Below are 15,225 nucleotides of genomic sequence, written 5' to 3'. Positions count from 1 at the left end.
GAAGAAGTCTCACTATTTGCAGATGACATGATATTGTACATAAAAAACCCTAAAGGCTCCACTCCAATACTACTAGAACTAACATCTGAATTCAGCAGAGCTGCAGGATACAAAATTAATACACAGAAATCGGTGGCTTTCCTATACACTAATGATGAATGAGCAGAAAGAGAAATCAGGAAAACAATTCCATTCACAATTGCATCAACAAGAATAAAATACCTAGGAATAAACCTAACGAAGGAAGTGAAAGACCTACTATACCCTGAAATCTACAAGACACTCTAAACAGAAATTAGAGAGGACACTAACAAATGGAAAGTTATCCCATGCTCTTGTGTAGGAAGAATTAATATTGTCAAAATGGCCATCCTGCCTAAAGCAATCTACAGATTCAATGCAATTGCTTTCAAAATGCCAACAGCATTCTTCAACAAACTGGAACAAATAGTTCAAAAATTCATATGGAGCCACGAAAGACCCAGACTAGCCAAAGCAATCCTGAGAAGGAAGAATAAAGCAAGGGGGATCTTGCTTCCCAACTTCAAGCTCTACTACAAAGCCACAGTAATCAAGACAAGCATGTGCAAAGGCTCTGAGGTGGGAGTGAGCCTGATGTGCCTGAGGACCCGTGAGGAAGCTGATGTGGCTGCAGTAAGGTGAGCAGGTGGACATGGCAGGAGCCGGGTGGGAAGGGCAGAGGGAGGGCAGTGGGAGTGGGTTTAGGCTGCAGTGACACCAGATTACACGACTGTCACAAAGATCCATCCTGGGGGTGCATCAGTACAGAGACTGCCGCACCCTATGGCCCATTCTCAAACCTCTGGCATGTCTTCTAGGCTCCGCTTCAGGCCCCAGGGACCTGACCTGCTACCGGGTGTTCAGCGCTGGTTACGAATGCTCCTGGCAGTATGAGGGTCCTGCGGCCGGGGTCAGTCACTTCCGGAGGTGCTGGTGAGGACCCCATCCCATTCCCCACACTCACCCCCATCTCATCCTTGCTCCTGGCTCCGTGACCCTGCTCTCTGACGTGTGACTTTGGCAGGGTCCTGGCCCCTTCCTGGGGCTCAGTATCTTATGTGAGAAGGGAAGGTTGGGGCCCTGTATTTTGGGGGCCCTGTATTCAGTGTGAGTGGGCATCTGTGTTGGGTGGCAGTTAGGGTCCCTCTAGCCCATCCTTCATCACCCCCTCACTTATTCATCCATTTGTCCACCCATTCATTTCTTCCTTCCCTCTGTGGCAGCCCATGCTGGGAGATTCTGGGGGTCCTCAAGCCCCTCAGTCCCAGGATGATTCCCCGGGGAACCCCCAGGCTGGGAAGGGGGAGTAGAAGGGGCAAGAAAGGATGCTGGGATGTGATGCACACCGCTGTGGCTGCTGAGACACTCTGGGGTCCACTAGGACCCCCAGGCTCAGCACCAACATCCTCCTTCCCACAGCCTCAGGCCTGGGCGCTGCTGCTACTTCGCCGCAGGATCAGCCACCAAGCTGCAGTTCTCCGACCAGGATGGGGTATCCGTGCTCTATGCTGTCACGCTCCGCGTGGAATCCCGGGCCGCGAACCGGACAGAGAAGTCGCCTGAGGTCACCCTGAAGCTTTATAGCTTGGGTCAGCTCCCTGTTCTCCTCTTTTCGGCCCCCACTTCCTCACCCAGAGAGGCCTCTGGTTTCCAAGCCTAGACCTTGGGGGATTCTGGCAAGGAGCTTGATAATGCCAACCATTTTCACATCACACACTGTTGCGTGGCATGGCAGAGTCTTGCACAGTCCCCCAATCCCCAGCTGCTGGACATTTGGATTACTTGTTTTCTCCCTGATACTGAAATGCTGCCACCAGGACCCCGTTACGCCTTTAATATCTGTTTCCATGACTCAAACACATGCGTTTAGCATATAGTTATTGAGTTCTACTGGGTGCCATGCTGAATCACAGCAGGCATGGCCAAGGTCAATGGAGGTTGTAGCCCAGGTGGGGCTAGGATAAGGCAAGTGAGACACCCACCTTGGCCACACAATTTTAAGGGTGTGTCAAAAAAAACTCAGTACTGTCAATATAAACAATACTGTAATGCAATATTTGAATAAGATCAAAATTAATGCAAAAAAGTCCATGAAGAACAAAATATCAAAATTTTAAATAAAGATAGGATCTTCCCCTGTATGTGTACAGCCTTGCCTCTCTTGTCTTCCCCTGATCCCAGCTCAGTCTCTGCCTTCACGGAGCCCAGAGTAAGGTGGGAATGATGGGCAAGGCCTGATCATGCCACATGATGGATACCGGTAGGGGGTCAAGGGGGCCTCCAGGTCATGCCGAACCCTGAATAAAAAGGACCCAGAAAGAATAAAGGTGCGGCAGTGGGCAGCTTCTAGTCAGAGGGCAAAACCTCCAGAGAAATCAAGTCACTAAGCCTCTCATCAATTATTTTCAAAAGTGCCTATCTCACCACACTGGTACCAGCGAGGAGTACCAATAGGATGCAGATTTTCACTATCAAAATGCTGTGTATAAATCTTGACTCTTTGGCCCATTGAATCCAAGGCTTGGATAGAAACTGTCAAGGTGTTCCTGATTCACATTTGGGGGACTCAGTTGGTTACCTGGGGCTGGGTGGGGCATGGACAGTTTTTCTGGAATTTTCAGAACCAGTTCATACACATGCTGGTTCCCCTCTGCAACCCCTCTTATGCTTCCAGTTAAATACGACCCTCTGCCGGAAGACATCAAGGTGTCCACGTCAGCAGGGCAGCTGCGCATGGAGTGGGAGACCCCAGCCCGCCAGGATGGGGCTGAAGTGCAGTTCCGGCACTGGACACCTGGCAGCCCTTGGAAGTTGGTAAGTTCACTCTCCAGGTCAGGGGTGTGCAGAGCCCTCTCCCAGGACACCTTCACCCCTCAAATTAATTTCACCATATTTACAACCTCACCCGTCGAACCCAATCCAACTCTTGCCCCATGTCTAGCCACTGGGGTGTCTCTGATACTCAGATCTGATTGTGACCTCTCTGACTCACACACCCTCCATGGCTCCCTAGTACCTTCAGAAGGGCATTCTCATCCTTGGCTGACCCCATGTGCTCTCACCTGTCTCTTGCTTCCTCTGCGCCCCTCCTGAATGGCTGTCATTCTCTGCCCATGCCCTGGATTTCCAGAGACATTATCTTTGCACACACAGTTTCCTTCACCTGCATGCCCTCCTTTCCATCTGAGCACATGAGAATCCAGCCCACCTTCAGGGTCCAGCTTAAGGGCTGCCTCTTCCAAGAAGCTACCTTCCATCCATTCCTCCCTTCCTTTTTTCTTTTTTTGAGATGTAACTGACATACAACATTACATTAGTCTCAGGTATAAAACAGATTCGATATTTGTATATGTTGTGAAATGATCACTGCAATAAGCCTTAGTTAACATCCATCACCACATGTAATTACACATTTTATTTTCTTACGATGAGAACTTTTAGGATCTACTCTCCTAGAGACTTTCAAATACACAACACAGTACTGTTAACTATAGTCACAGTGCTGTACATGACATCCCCGTGACTTATTTTATAACTGGAAGTTTGTACCCCTTTTGCCTCCGTTCGCCCATTTTGCCCACCCCTACTCCCCACCGCTGGCAATCATCAATTCGTTATCTGTTTCTGAAGTCGGTTTTGTTTTGCTTTTTTGTGTTTTAGATTCCACATGTAAGTGAAATCATACAGTATTTGTCTTTCTCTGACTTATTTCACTTAGCAAAATACCATGAAGGCCCATTCATGTGATTGCAAATGGCAAGATGTCCTTTTTTATGGCTGGATAATATTCCATTGCATAGATATATACCACTTCTTCTTTATCCATTCATCCGTTAATGGACACCTAGGTTGCTTCCATGTCTTGACTATTGTACATAATGTTGCAATGAACAGAGAGGTCCAAGATACTTTTTTGAGTGAGCTTTTGTTTCCTTCAGATAAATACCCAGAAGTGGGATTGCTGTATGGTAGGTAGCTCTGTATTTAATTTTTTGAGGAACCTCCGTGCCGTTTTCCATAGTGGCCATGCCACTTTGCATTCCCACCACCAGTGCACAGGGTCCCCTTTTCTCCACATCCTCGCCAACACTTGTTATTTCTTGTCTTTCTGGTAATAGCCATTCCTACAGATGTGAGGTGGCATCTCACTGTGGTTTTGACTTGCATTTCCCTGATTAGTGATGTCAAGCATCTTTTGACACGTCTGTTGGCCACACGGATCTCTTCTTAGGATCTTCATTACTCTTCAGCTGCTCTTGATTGCCTCCTCTGCTCCCCAAGGGTAGGGCAAGCCTGGGCCCGCAAGAAACCTCAGCCCTGACCTAGTCCCCAAGGAGCCCGTGGTTTGGGAGGAACAGAGAGCCCTACCCTCTGAGTTGTGGCATCACCTCCTCCCTCAGACTGGGAGCACCAGGAGGCCAGGAAGCCAGCTTCAGGCCTTTCATCCCCCTAAGTGTGGTGTGTCTTTCTGAACCTCGGTTTCTCCACTAGGACAGTGGGTAGAGATCAGCCAGACGCAGGCGACATGGGACCCCTGATGGGGAGAGACATCTATCTCCCTATGTTTTATTTCCAGCCCCTTGAGCACACTCTGCAGTAGTGACGCTTAACTTGGCTCTGCCCGCCCCCAATACCACAGACAGACAGATTTTGCCTCCTGAAATAATTTCTTTTTTCAGGGAAATGCAAAATAATAATTTTGCTCCTAAAATAATCCTTTTAAATAAACTTTCTAATTCTGGAATAATCTTAGATGATCAGAAAAGTTACAAGGAAGTACAGAGAATTCCTGTAGAAACATCTCCCAGCTTCCCTGCGTATTCACGTCTTACATTCCTGAGTGCGTTTGTCATTGCTGAGATGAACGCTGCTACGTTGCTATCAACTAAACTCCAGAGGTTATTTGGATGTCATCTGGTTTTCCAAGAATGTCCTTTCTTGCTCCTGGATCCAATCCGTGCTTCCACATTGCATTTCACAGAGTTAATTGTTTAAAATTTCAACAGAGCTAATACCTGTCAACACCAACATGTAAAACAATATAGGAATATTGTCTCATCCTAGGGTGACTGCGGACATCAGGCTGATGCTGGCTTCGGTGAGAATAATAGTAACAACAGCTGCAGCAAGTTAGCATTCATTGAGCACCCACTGTGTGCCAGGCCCAGTGCTAAATTCTTTGCGTGCCTGTTGGCCCACCCTGTAGCTCAGTATTGGATTATTCCCATTTCACAGGTGAGGAAACAAATTCTTAAGGGTGAGAAGCCCTTGGACAAGGTCACATCCCAGTGGGTGGCCTTCCTGGGGCTTGAACCTGGGGCAGGGACAGAAGTGTGGGATCCTTGAGGCCCCAAAAGGACAGGGCCAAACCTATTCTTGCTGTGACTCCAGGACCCAGCACAGTTGGCAGTCACTAAGTGCATGTACATAGTTGGTACTCGGAAAGTACATGATGGCTCAGTGACCAGTGCCAAGCCCTGGTCACATGGGGGACAGCCCCTTGGCCTGATGTTTGGCCTGTTTCTTGCCAGAGTCATGCCTCTGTCCACTGGAGAAGGATGCATCCCAGGAATTTCAGCCACGGAGGCGGCAGCTCTCAGCGGCAGCTCCGGGAGGTCCCTGGAGTGGCTGGAGCAGCTCTGTGTGCATCCCCCCTGGTGAGAGCACCCGGAGATGCAGGAACTGGGGCGGGCATTAGAAACCAGTGGGGGGTATTTGAAATCAGGCGGTGAGTGTTAGAAATAAGGCAGCAGGAGAAGTTAGTGAAATTCACAAAAGGTGGCAGGGCAGTGAGTAAGATTCACTTTGTAAAATGTGGCCAGTCCATATCTAAAAAGAAGACATCTCTCTGTCTTTCTCTCTTTCCATTTTGTTTGGTTGGTTTTGCTCTTTTAAAGCCACAGAGGTGTTGACAGGTGACACTGGCTGTGTCATGAAAACATTCTTTCCCAAATGGCACAGGAAGCTCGAGACGGGAATGGAGAGGTGGCCCGGGAGGGAGGGATGGATGGAGTGACTGTCATTTGCCCCCTCTGCCCTGTAATCTGGGGCCTCCTCCTGCCCAAGTACATTCTCTGCTGGGAAACAACTCCAAGGGTTGTTTTCAGATTTTTAAAAACACTGTGGTAAAAAAAAGCATAACATAAAATGTACCATTTAAACCATTTTTAAGTGTTCAGTTCAACAGTTTAAAATAGTTTCACATTGTTGTGGAATGGATCTCCAGGTTTTCAGATCTGGAATGCTATTTAACAATTCATGGGAATCTCGTGTTTCTTGGGAAGGAAGGTAAAGGTCCCCCAACCTAGGTCTGCAGGAGGCTGTGAGGAAGGGCACCGGCCCCATTATCTCTGTCTTAGTGTCTCATTGCAGAAACTACCCCACAGCCTGAGGTGAATTTCTCGGTGGAGCCCCTTGGCCTGGAAGGGAGAAGGCAGGTGGCCCTGCACTGGCAGGTAACAGGGCCACTACAGGGCCATGGGGTGATCTGGGGCAGTGGGGAAGGAGCCGAGAGGCTGCAGTGGAGGTGCACAGGCAGGAGACAGAGAGGGTTGAGACATGGAGGTGGCAGAACTGGGAGGCCTGCAGGTAACTCTGAAGGTAGTGGGGAGCCACGGAGCGTGTATGAGCAGGGGAAGGAGATGCCTGAACTCAGGTGTTCACAGGATCTGTCTGGATGCCAGAACAGATTGTGGGGAGCTCAGGAGGAAGTCAAGGGCCAGGAAGGAGTCGACTGTGTTGGTCTGAATGGGAGATGATTTCTCTGAAGTTCCCCAAACAGTCCATTAAGTACAGTCTGACTAGCCTCATTTTACAGAAAAAGGAAACTGAGGCTCAGAGGGAAAATCTCTTGCCAGAGTCCGGGGAAAAACCACCAAATATTCCACCCCTGGCTTTGCCATAATAGATTCAGCCAGGGACCTAAGGGCTGTCAGTAAGGTCGCTGGGAAGTTCCTTTGCTTCCTGGGTTTTCTCTAATTTAAATTCCTTATTAGGAAACATTTCTAGGCTTGAGTTAACTGGGCCCAAAGATGGAAACATTTTTTTACCCCTGGCCCTCAGTGGGTTTTGCCAAATTATTTTCTCCCAAAACTAATGTGCACTGGACAAGAATACCGGTTTTCCAGCAGCCTTGCCAGCATCAAGGTTTATTATTTTTCAAAATTTTGGCACAGATCATAAGCTGTGGCCTGTGGGTCGGTCTGTGTCCGTGGGCCGCTCCCTGGTATATCACAGGGACAGTGAGCACGTTCAGGTCTCCATGAGCCATCTCTGGCACTCACGACAGCTGCCCCAGTTGGAGGCTCCGGAAGGCTGCCTCAGGCCCAGCTCTGGCATGGAGGTGACCTACTACATCCACCTGCACATGCTGTCCTGGCCGTGCAAGGGCAAGGCCACGGGGATGCGGCATCTGAGGAAAGTGCTTATGCTCTCGGGCGCCGCCTACAACCTGACTGTGGTCTCCTGGAATTGCTTCGGCCCCGGCTCAAACCAGACGTGGCACATTCCTGCCCACACCAGCACAGGTGCCTCCTCCGGGTAGGAAGGGCTGCGGGGGGCACCTCGGAGCTGAGCGACTCAGCGCGACTAGAGTGAGCTCGGTGGGGCACAAATACCTGAGGGGTGTCCAGTTTCAGAGGATGTCAAAAATCTTAATCGAGACACAGAATGTTATAACACAACGTATTTTCAAAGGCGAACTGGGAAACTACAGTTGCCAGGCTAACTGCCTGTTTTTATAAATAAAGTTTTATTGGGACCAGGGACAGGGTCAGGGTCTGGCGTGTGAGGGAGAGTCAGGCAAGTACAGGACTGGTCCTATCTTAATTTTAAAATCTTTATATTTTATTTATTATATATATATACACACACACATTATATATAGGAACACATATGTTTATATTATACACATATGTACATATGTTTATACATATATTTATATAATGAAAATAAAGATTTATATTTATGTGTCTATGTAGGTAATTGACATATACATCTTATTGAGGTGAAATTTACATACCAAATTAACCATTTTAACATGTATGATTCAGTGGCATTGAGTGCACTCGCAAAATTGTATAACCCCACCTCTGGTTTGAGAGCATGCCCATCACCCCATGAGACCCCATCCCCGTGATCAGCCACCCCCCACCCCCCTCATGCAGCCCCTGGCACCCACTGATCGATCTTTCTGCTCTGTAGATTGACCCATCCTAGACATTTCATACAAATGGAATCACACACTGTGTGGCCTCATGTCTGGCTTCTTTCATTCAACATGATGCTTTTGAGGTTCATCCACACTGTAGCATGGATCACGGCTTCATTCCTTTTAGGGCCGAGTAATATCCCACTGTATGGATGGGCCATGTTTTGTTTATCTATTAATCCACCCTCAGACATTTGGGCTGCTGCCCATCACATATTCTTGCATTCCTTTGGCTTTTAAACAAATATTGCATTAAAATGGTTTTTATCCGACTTGAGTTACTCGGTGCCTCACTGGCCTTACCCTGACGGTAGCCCTGCTGCGCACCCAGCGGCTCTGGGAGGGCAGGTCTGCTACAAGGACACGATTTTCAGAGATGAGATACCTGAGGCTCAGAAAGGTAAGGTGCTTCACCTTTTAGCTCCTGGCCCGGTTTGGCCCATGGCTTTGCTGTGTGACGGGCTGGTGGCTCCCCCTCTCTGAGCCTCAGTTTCTGTATTGTTGGGGTGATCACATCCCACTTTGTAGCAAAGTACGCACTCAGCAGTGGTTTGGTGCATAAAGGTGGTGCTCAGTAAACGGTAGTTGTCTTCAGAATCAGAAGCAGCACCTCCATCTCTGAGTTTGTGGCTAATGCCCTTGCTGTAGGGAGTGGGAAACATGAGCCCAGGGGATTGACTGGGAGTATCCTTGGGCCTCGAGCCTTGGCCAGCCCAGGCGGCCCGTCCTGCCCCATGCCCACCCAGCATGGTGGGGGGCAGGGCAGCCCAGCAGCACAGGGAGCACTGGTGGTGGGTGTCCTGGTGGGGAACCCATGGTCAGGCTGGAAGAGGACTCAGCTCAGTCAGACAGCTGCTGTCACCCCCTCTGTGCCCGGCCTCCAACCTGGCAGCCCCCAGCTTGGGGAGACAGCCATACACAGACACTTCTGCCCCCGTGGGCTTAGAGCTTGGCCAGAGGGTGGGATGGGGCTGCTGGGGCCTTTGGGTGGGAGAGAGTGACCCAATATCCTGATGCGCTTGCCTGTCTCCTTCCAGAACCAGGAGCTCTGAGCGTCAGGACTAGAGTGGCTGGGACCACTATGCAGTGGCCAGCCCGGGCCCAGGGCCTGACATACTACATTGAGTGGCAACCTCGGGGCTGGGACGGAAGCCTCGCTGCCTACACCCTGATCGCACCCCGGGACCGGAACCCTGCTGGCATGGGTACTGTAAAGTCGGGGTTCCTGCCTCTGCTTCTGTGCCCTCCGTTAGAGCTCCTGGTCAGCTCAGACCTGCAGGGCTGTCCATGTGGAGTGTCTGAAGCCCAGAGAGGTCTTGCCACTTGCCCCAAGTCACATAGAGGTAGGGACCACCTATGACTCATCCTCTCCTACCCATGTGGGTCTGGAGCCTCCTGCTGGGATCCTGGGGTGTCAGGGTACAGCCGCGGGCAGATTGCACTGCAGCAGGTAATGAGTCTCACATCCTAGGGTGTGTGTAAAACATTCCCCCATGGCAGAGAAGGTGGCAGCTAACAAGCTGCTGGTGGCAAATTAATGAGGCCTCTATAGGGAAATGTGGGGGCTGGGGGCACATGGCAGCCTCTCACTCTCCCATTTACTATCCTGGGTCTGGCTGGGCCCCCAGAAACTTCAACCTCAGTTTTGGCCCTCGAGGAGCTCCCATCCTGGGGAGCCAGAAATACAAACATCCACAGCCCCAAGGAGAAAGGGCTGGGCTGGACGGAGGGGGTGGGAAAAGGTTGTGGGGGGCAAGGGAAGGGATTCTGGAGGAGGGGACATTGGTGCAAGGGCTTTGAACCATGAATAGCAGTGCTCTAGGAGTTCCCGACAGATGGCACAGACAGTTCAAAGGTGCAGAGGTGGAAATACAGCCTATTTACTAGCCTGGCCCTTGCTAATCCTTCCAGCATCCCATACCTGGAGCCAAGCAGCTGGGGCGATGGGGCAGAAGACGTGTTATCACGTCATGATCTTTGCCTCTGCACATCCGGAGAAGCCCACCTCGTGGTCCACAGTCTTGTATTCCTACCACTTTCGGGGCAATGGTAAGTGGCGCAAACCTGCAGGGTGGTCTCTGTGGAGGACGTGGCAGTGGTCTTGGGTATCAGGAAGAGGGACGAGCATTTAGAGGCACCATGTGTCAGGCCCTGGCCAGAAGATGGACACATAGAAGTCACCTCAGTTGATTGCTAAGACACCCCAAGCAGCATTGCACCATTTCATAGATAAGCAAACTGAGGCCAGAGAGGAGAACAGGTGATGGCAGATTCAAACCCGGTCCCACCTGACTCTGTGGCCATGTTCTCCTGGGCCTCTGGCGGGGCTGGCTGGGCGTACAGGCGGCGCTCAGCCAGCACTCTGGGAGCTGACCCCGGCAATGGCTCTGGTTGCAGCCTCAGGAGCCGGGAGCCCACAGCACGTGTCGGTGAGGAAACTCAGCCGGGACTCAGTGTCCGTGGCCTGGACGCCGTCCCCACTGAGCCTCTGCCCTGGCGCCCTGAAGGAGTACGTCCTGCGCTGCCAGAATGAGGACAGCAACCAGTGTCAGGTAAGTGCGGCAGCACGGGCCTGGCTGGGGAAGGAGGGGGTCTGGGCTTGAGCTCTGTCTTGCTGTGTGACCAGGGGACCTCACTGTACCCACTCGGGGCCTTTTCACACCCATAAAATAAGGTGGTTGGACTCAAGGGTCTTGGCTACCCTTTCCAGACCCCCAGAGAGGTCCCAGTGGGCAGCGGCTTAGTGCTCATGATTGCCGGGCAAATGGGTAGCAAGCCCTCACGTGCATCAGCAACTCAACTCCCACAGAGCAGAGGCAGACAGTCTCAGGAAGGCAAGAGGTGAGAATGTAGGGGGAGGGTCTATCACCAGGACTTACCCCGTCCTCTCTTCCTGGGTGACACAGCCTTGCAAATACAGCCTCGCCCACCCAGCACCCACAGCCACAGGCCAGGCCACTGAGGCCGTGAGTTCGTGTCTTGCCTTCCCAGCCAGCGTCCAGCAGGAGGCAAGGCAGGACTTTGGGAGGGAGGAGGAGAGATGCTCTGGCATCAAAGACACACATCCTGCCATCAGCCTCGCCATCCCTCCGTTGTTTAGAGGGCAGAAATGGGGCCAAGTGGGGGCTGGGGGCTTATTCAGGGTGGCACAGCTGGACTCGGGGCTTATTCAGGGTGGCACAGCTGGACTCAGCCCATTTGCTGAAAATCAATTTGCCAGAAAGCCAAATTGCTGAAGATCAACGTACCAAATGCCCATTTAGCCAAACTGACCAGATGCCCCAAAATTTCCACTGAAGAATATTCCTCTTGAATAGAGGAAAAAGTTAGGGCTTTAGGGTTCTAGGAATTTGTACTTCTCTTTTTAAGGATGTTTATGGAATGCTGTATTCGTTAAAGCTGTTCAGTTCACAAACACTGAGGTAAGTGCTGGGGACACTGGGGGAGCAAGTTAAACAAAGTTAAAGTTGACCTTGGCCTTGGCCTTGACCTTAAAGTGGTGAGGGAGGAAGCCATGCAGGTATCTGGGGAAAGGTGAACCAGGTGTGGGGAGCCTCCAGTGCAAAGGCCCTGAGGTAGGACTGAATCTGATTTTTTAGGCATCTGGGAGGAAAAAGCAGATGGGGCAGGAGGGGAGTGAGCAAAGAGCCAGTGGAGGTGAAAACTGGAGAAAAATAGCATCATGCCCTGAATATTTTGATGAAGAACAGTTCTCTAAATAAATTGGGGGTGAATGGGTGTATTAAGGGGAGAATTTTCAGCAACATGGCCATCCCATCATGCAAGCTCAGCCTCTGGGGAGTAAAGCTGCACCAGGGATGCATGCGTGCCTCTGTCCTGCAGAGCTGTCTGTGAAGCCCACAGAGACCCAGGTCACCCTCGGCAGCCTGCAGGCTGGTGCATCCTATACTGTGCAGGTGCGTGCACACGCGGTGACGCAGTGGGGCGCCTGGAGTCAGCCCCAGCACTTTAGCATCGGTGAGTGGAGGGCAGGGGAGGCGGGGCTAGGTAGTCACCTAGTATGTACTGCCCCTTCCCACGTCTCTGCAAGCAGTCCCACCTGGCCCTGCTCCGTGGCCCCCCATGCATTGCTCTCAGGAGAAAGTCCCAGCCTGGCCTGCTCCCACCTCCTTCACCAGCTTGTCACCTGCCGCTTTCCCTCATGAACCTTCTCTCACACCCCTGTAGCCTTGCCCATGAAGCCCCTCTGCCTGGAATGCATCTTCTCTCTATCGTCAAACTCCTTTTCACCTTTCAAAGCTCAGCTCAAAAGCCTCCTCCTCCAGCAAGCCTTCCAGGCTTTCCCTCAGCAGAGACTGACTGGCACCTTGGGAGTAGGTAGGAGTGTGTGTGTCTTGGCTCTGCCTCCCCCAGCCTAGGGTCTCCTGGGGAGTGGCAGGGAGCAGGGGGTGCTATTTATTGAGTGAATGAATGACCACCAATGAATGTGTGTCTCTGTCATCACAAAGATAAGGAGGTGGGCTCTGTTGTCTTGGGGATCATGACCCTGAGGGATTGGAGACCAAATGACCCCTGTTCCTGCTAGGGTCCCTGCCTGTTGTCCTTGCAGTGAAATCTGGCCTCAAGAGGGCCAGTCAGTCAGGCTTGGTGTGGGGAGGGCAGTTCTGGGACCAGGGCAGCAATATACAGGCCGCACCCGCGGGCCCTCGGCGCTGGTGTCCTGAACACTGGCGGCGTGTCAAGGCCTTTACCCCACAGACATGGCACAAGGGGGTTTCTTTGTCTCCCACTTCAAAGGTGAGGAAATCGAGGCATGGAGGGGCTGTGATGTGCCAGGGTCAGCAGCAGGTTGATGGGAGGCCTGCCCTCCCCGCCCTCCCCAAGGAGAGGCGGGAGGTGTCCCTCCCCCAACCCAAGCTCTCCCCCCCCGCAGAAGTCCAGGTCTCTGAGTTGTCGGATTTGTCCATATTCCTAGTGTGTCTGGGGAGCTTTGTGAGCATCCTTCTCCTGGGCATCTGTGGGTACTTCAGCCTGAACAGGTAACTTGCACCCTCTCCTCCAAGACGATCCATAATAGCAATAATCATAACAGTAATAACTGTTCACACCAGCTAGGTATTTGTGCCCACTTTACAGATAAGGAAACTGAGGCCCAGGTGGTCATGTTCAGGGCATCTGGCAGTGGGGGGTTTGGACCTGGGTCTGTTAGACTCCTGTAGCCCCTCCCTCAATCCACACCTTCACTCCCTTTAGAACCTAATAAGAGATTTAAAAAAATAAATCAGAAAAGTTAAAAAGTAACATTGGAAGCACTGTTCCTCTGACCGGCTTCCCTTCTTTCCCAGGGCCGCACGGCACCTGTGGCCGCCCCTGCCCACACCCTGTGCCAGCAGCGCGGTCGACCTCCCTGGCAGCCAGGGGAAGCAGGTAAGGGCTCCTTTCAGAACTCCAGGTCCTGCTTATTGGGTCCATACTGTGGGCCAGGGCTCTGCAGGGTAATGGCCATACATTAGCTCATTTTTTTCTCCCCAACCCACTGAGGCATGGACTCCAAACGCCTGTCCCGTTTTACAGATGGGGGAGCAGTGGCTCACAGAGGAACCTCCCGTGGGTCATTTCCTAGGAACAGAAACAGCTCAAAGTGATTTTGACAGAGGGGACCCCGATGGGGGAAAAAAATATCCAGAGTGGTAGGCTTCAGGTATGGCTGGATCCATCTGTCTGGGCTGCTGTTCTGCCCGCAGGGTCTTCTCTCTCAGGCAAGCTCGGTCTTCCCCCTGTGGGAGCTGGCTGTCCTTTTCCCCCATTCGCTGCAGCAAAAGACGCAGCGCCATCACTGATTGGCCCAGCATGGGTAACATGCCCATCCCTGAACTTATCACTGGAATCAGGGGGCTGGAGTGCTCTGACTGGCTGGGCACCACTGCCCTGCCCTACCGCATCAAGTGCGAAGAGGAGCAGCAATTTCCCAAGAAGAAATGGGGTCCCTTCCTAAGAGGGTCTGAAGGGGGTCACTGAGGCAGACTTGATCTTTTAATTGATCTCAGGATTTTAAGAGAATTTAGCCAGCAGGGACATGGACCACCCCAGGTGGAGGGTGGGATTGTGTGGATGGGAAGTAGGGATCCGTCCACAGCCTTGGCCCTACTCTCCCTTTCCAGGCATGGCAGTGGACCAGCCCAGTGGACTTCCTGGAGGAGGCAACACCAGAAGATATCCTGGTGGTGAACATGTCCTGGGACAAAAGTGAGAGGGCTGACCTGGACACTCCCGGGCCTTTCACAGAGAAGACACAGCTGCCTCAGGGCACCCCTCAGCCAGCCCTGGACACGGAGCTGCCCTTGGAGGATGTGACACAGATGCATGGACACCCCACGGCCAGGGCTCTGGAGCCTCGTGGGCAGGATGGTCTGGAGGGCAGCCCTGCGCAGCTGGCTGGACTCCCACTGCTGCTCGGAGATCTAATGCAGAGCCCCAGGTTTAGTGGCTCCCAGCACCTGGAGGCCTGAGGGAGAAACAGGAACGTCTGTCTGGTCTTTTGGATGGGAAGACTGATGAAAGCTGGTTATTATGTGCTTATTGTACACCCAGCCTGTTCCATCCACTCACATGATGCCCTGAACCCCCATAACCCCCTGGAGAGGTGCATGGCTGTTGTATTTTACGGATGTGACCACGAAGGCTCAGAGAGGGTGGTGGCTAACCCGATTCCAGCATGGGCAGGACTCAAACTGGGGCCAAGGGGCCCAGACCCCATTCCTGCCCCCAGCTCAGGCCTCACTCTCCTTCGTTCCCCCACCTACTCTGTCTGGCACCTGTGGTGGGAGCCCTAGAAAGCACCATAAACGAGTGGCTACACTGGGCCCTGGCCTGACATCCAGGGGGCATGGACAGGCACTGTCACTGGTCTATTCAGGGGTGGAATAGGCAGGAGAGGGCCCAAAGGGGGCTGCTGCTGATCCTAGGACCCTGGGCTGGGTGTCCTGTCCCAGAAGCACTGGATGGGGAGGTTGGGTGCAGAGCTCAGCCACACT

The 15,225-nt window shown here is 52.1% G+C and overlaps 1 protein-coding gene across 1 annotated transcript; it reads left to right on the top strand.

The window, feature by feature from the left end:
• The first annotated feature begins 582 nt into the window (after positions 1 to 582).
• LOC130679731 (interleukin-12 receptor subunit beta-1-like) lies at positions 583 to 15,012 on the top strand. Its single transcript, XM_057489169.1, has 15 exons — positions 583 to 631; positions 840 to 954; positions 1,441 to 1,610; positions 2,696 to 2,835; positions 5,579 to 5,678; positions 6,394 to 6,476; positions 7,310 to 7,547; positions 9,268 to 9,435; positions 10,142 to 10,279; positions 10,628 to 10,775; positions 11,983 to 11,990; positions 12,074 to 12,208; positions 13,125 to 13,230; positions 13,537 to 13,618; positions 14,353 to 15,012. The coding sequence occupies exons 1-15, from the start codon at positions 583 to 585 to the stop codon at positions 14,698 to 14,700; spliced, it is 2,028 nt and encodes a 675-aa protein (XP_057345152.1). The 3' UTR covers positions 14,701 to 15,012.
• The last annotated feature ends 213 nt before the right edge of the window (positions 15,013 to 15,225 follow it).

The sequence above is a fragment of the Manis pentadactyla genome, chromosome 12 (genome assembly GCF_030020395.1).
Source record: "Manis pentadactyla isolate mManPen7 chromosome 12, mManPen7.hap1, whole genome shotgun sequence".
NCBI lineage: Eukaryota > Metazoa > Chordata > Mammalia > Pholidota > Manidae > Manis > Manis pentadactyla.
The sequence above is the reverse complement of the archived record's forward strand: the minus strand, read 5'-3'. Positions and strand labels throughout refer to the sequence as shown.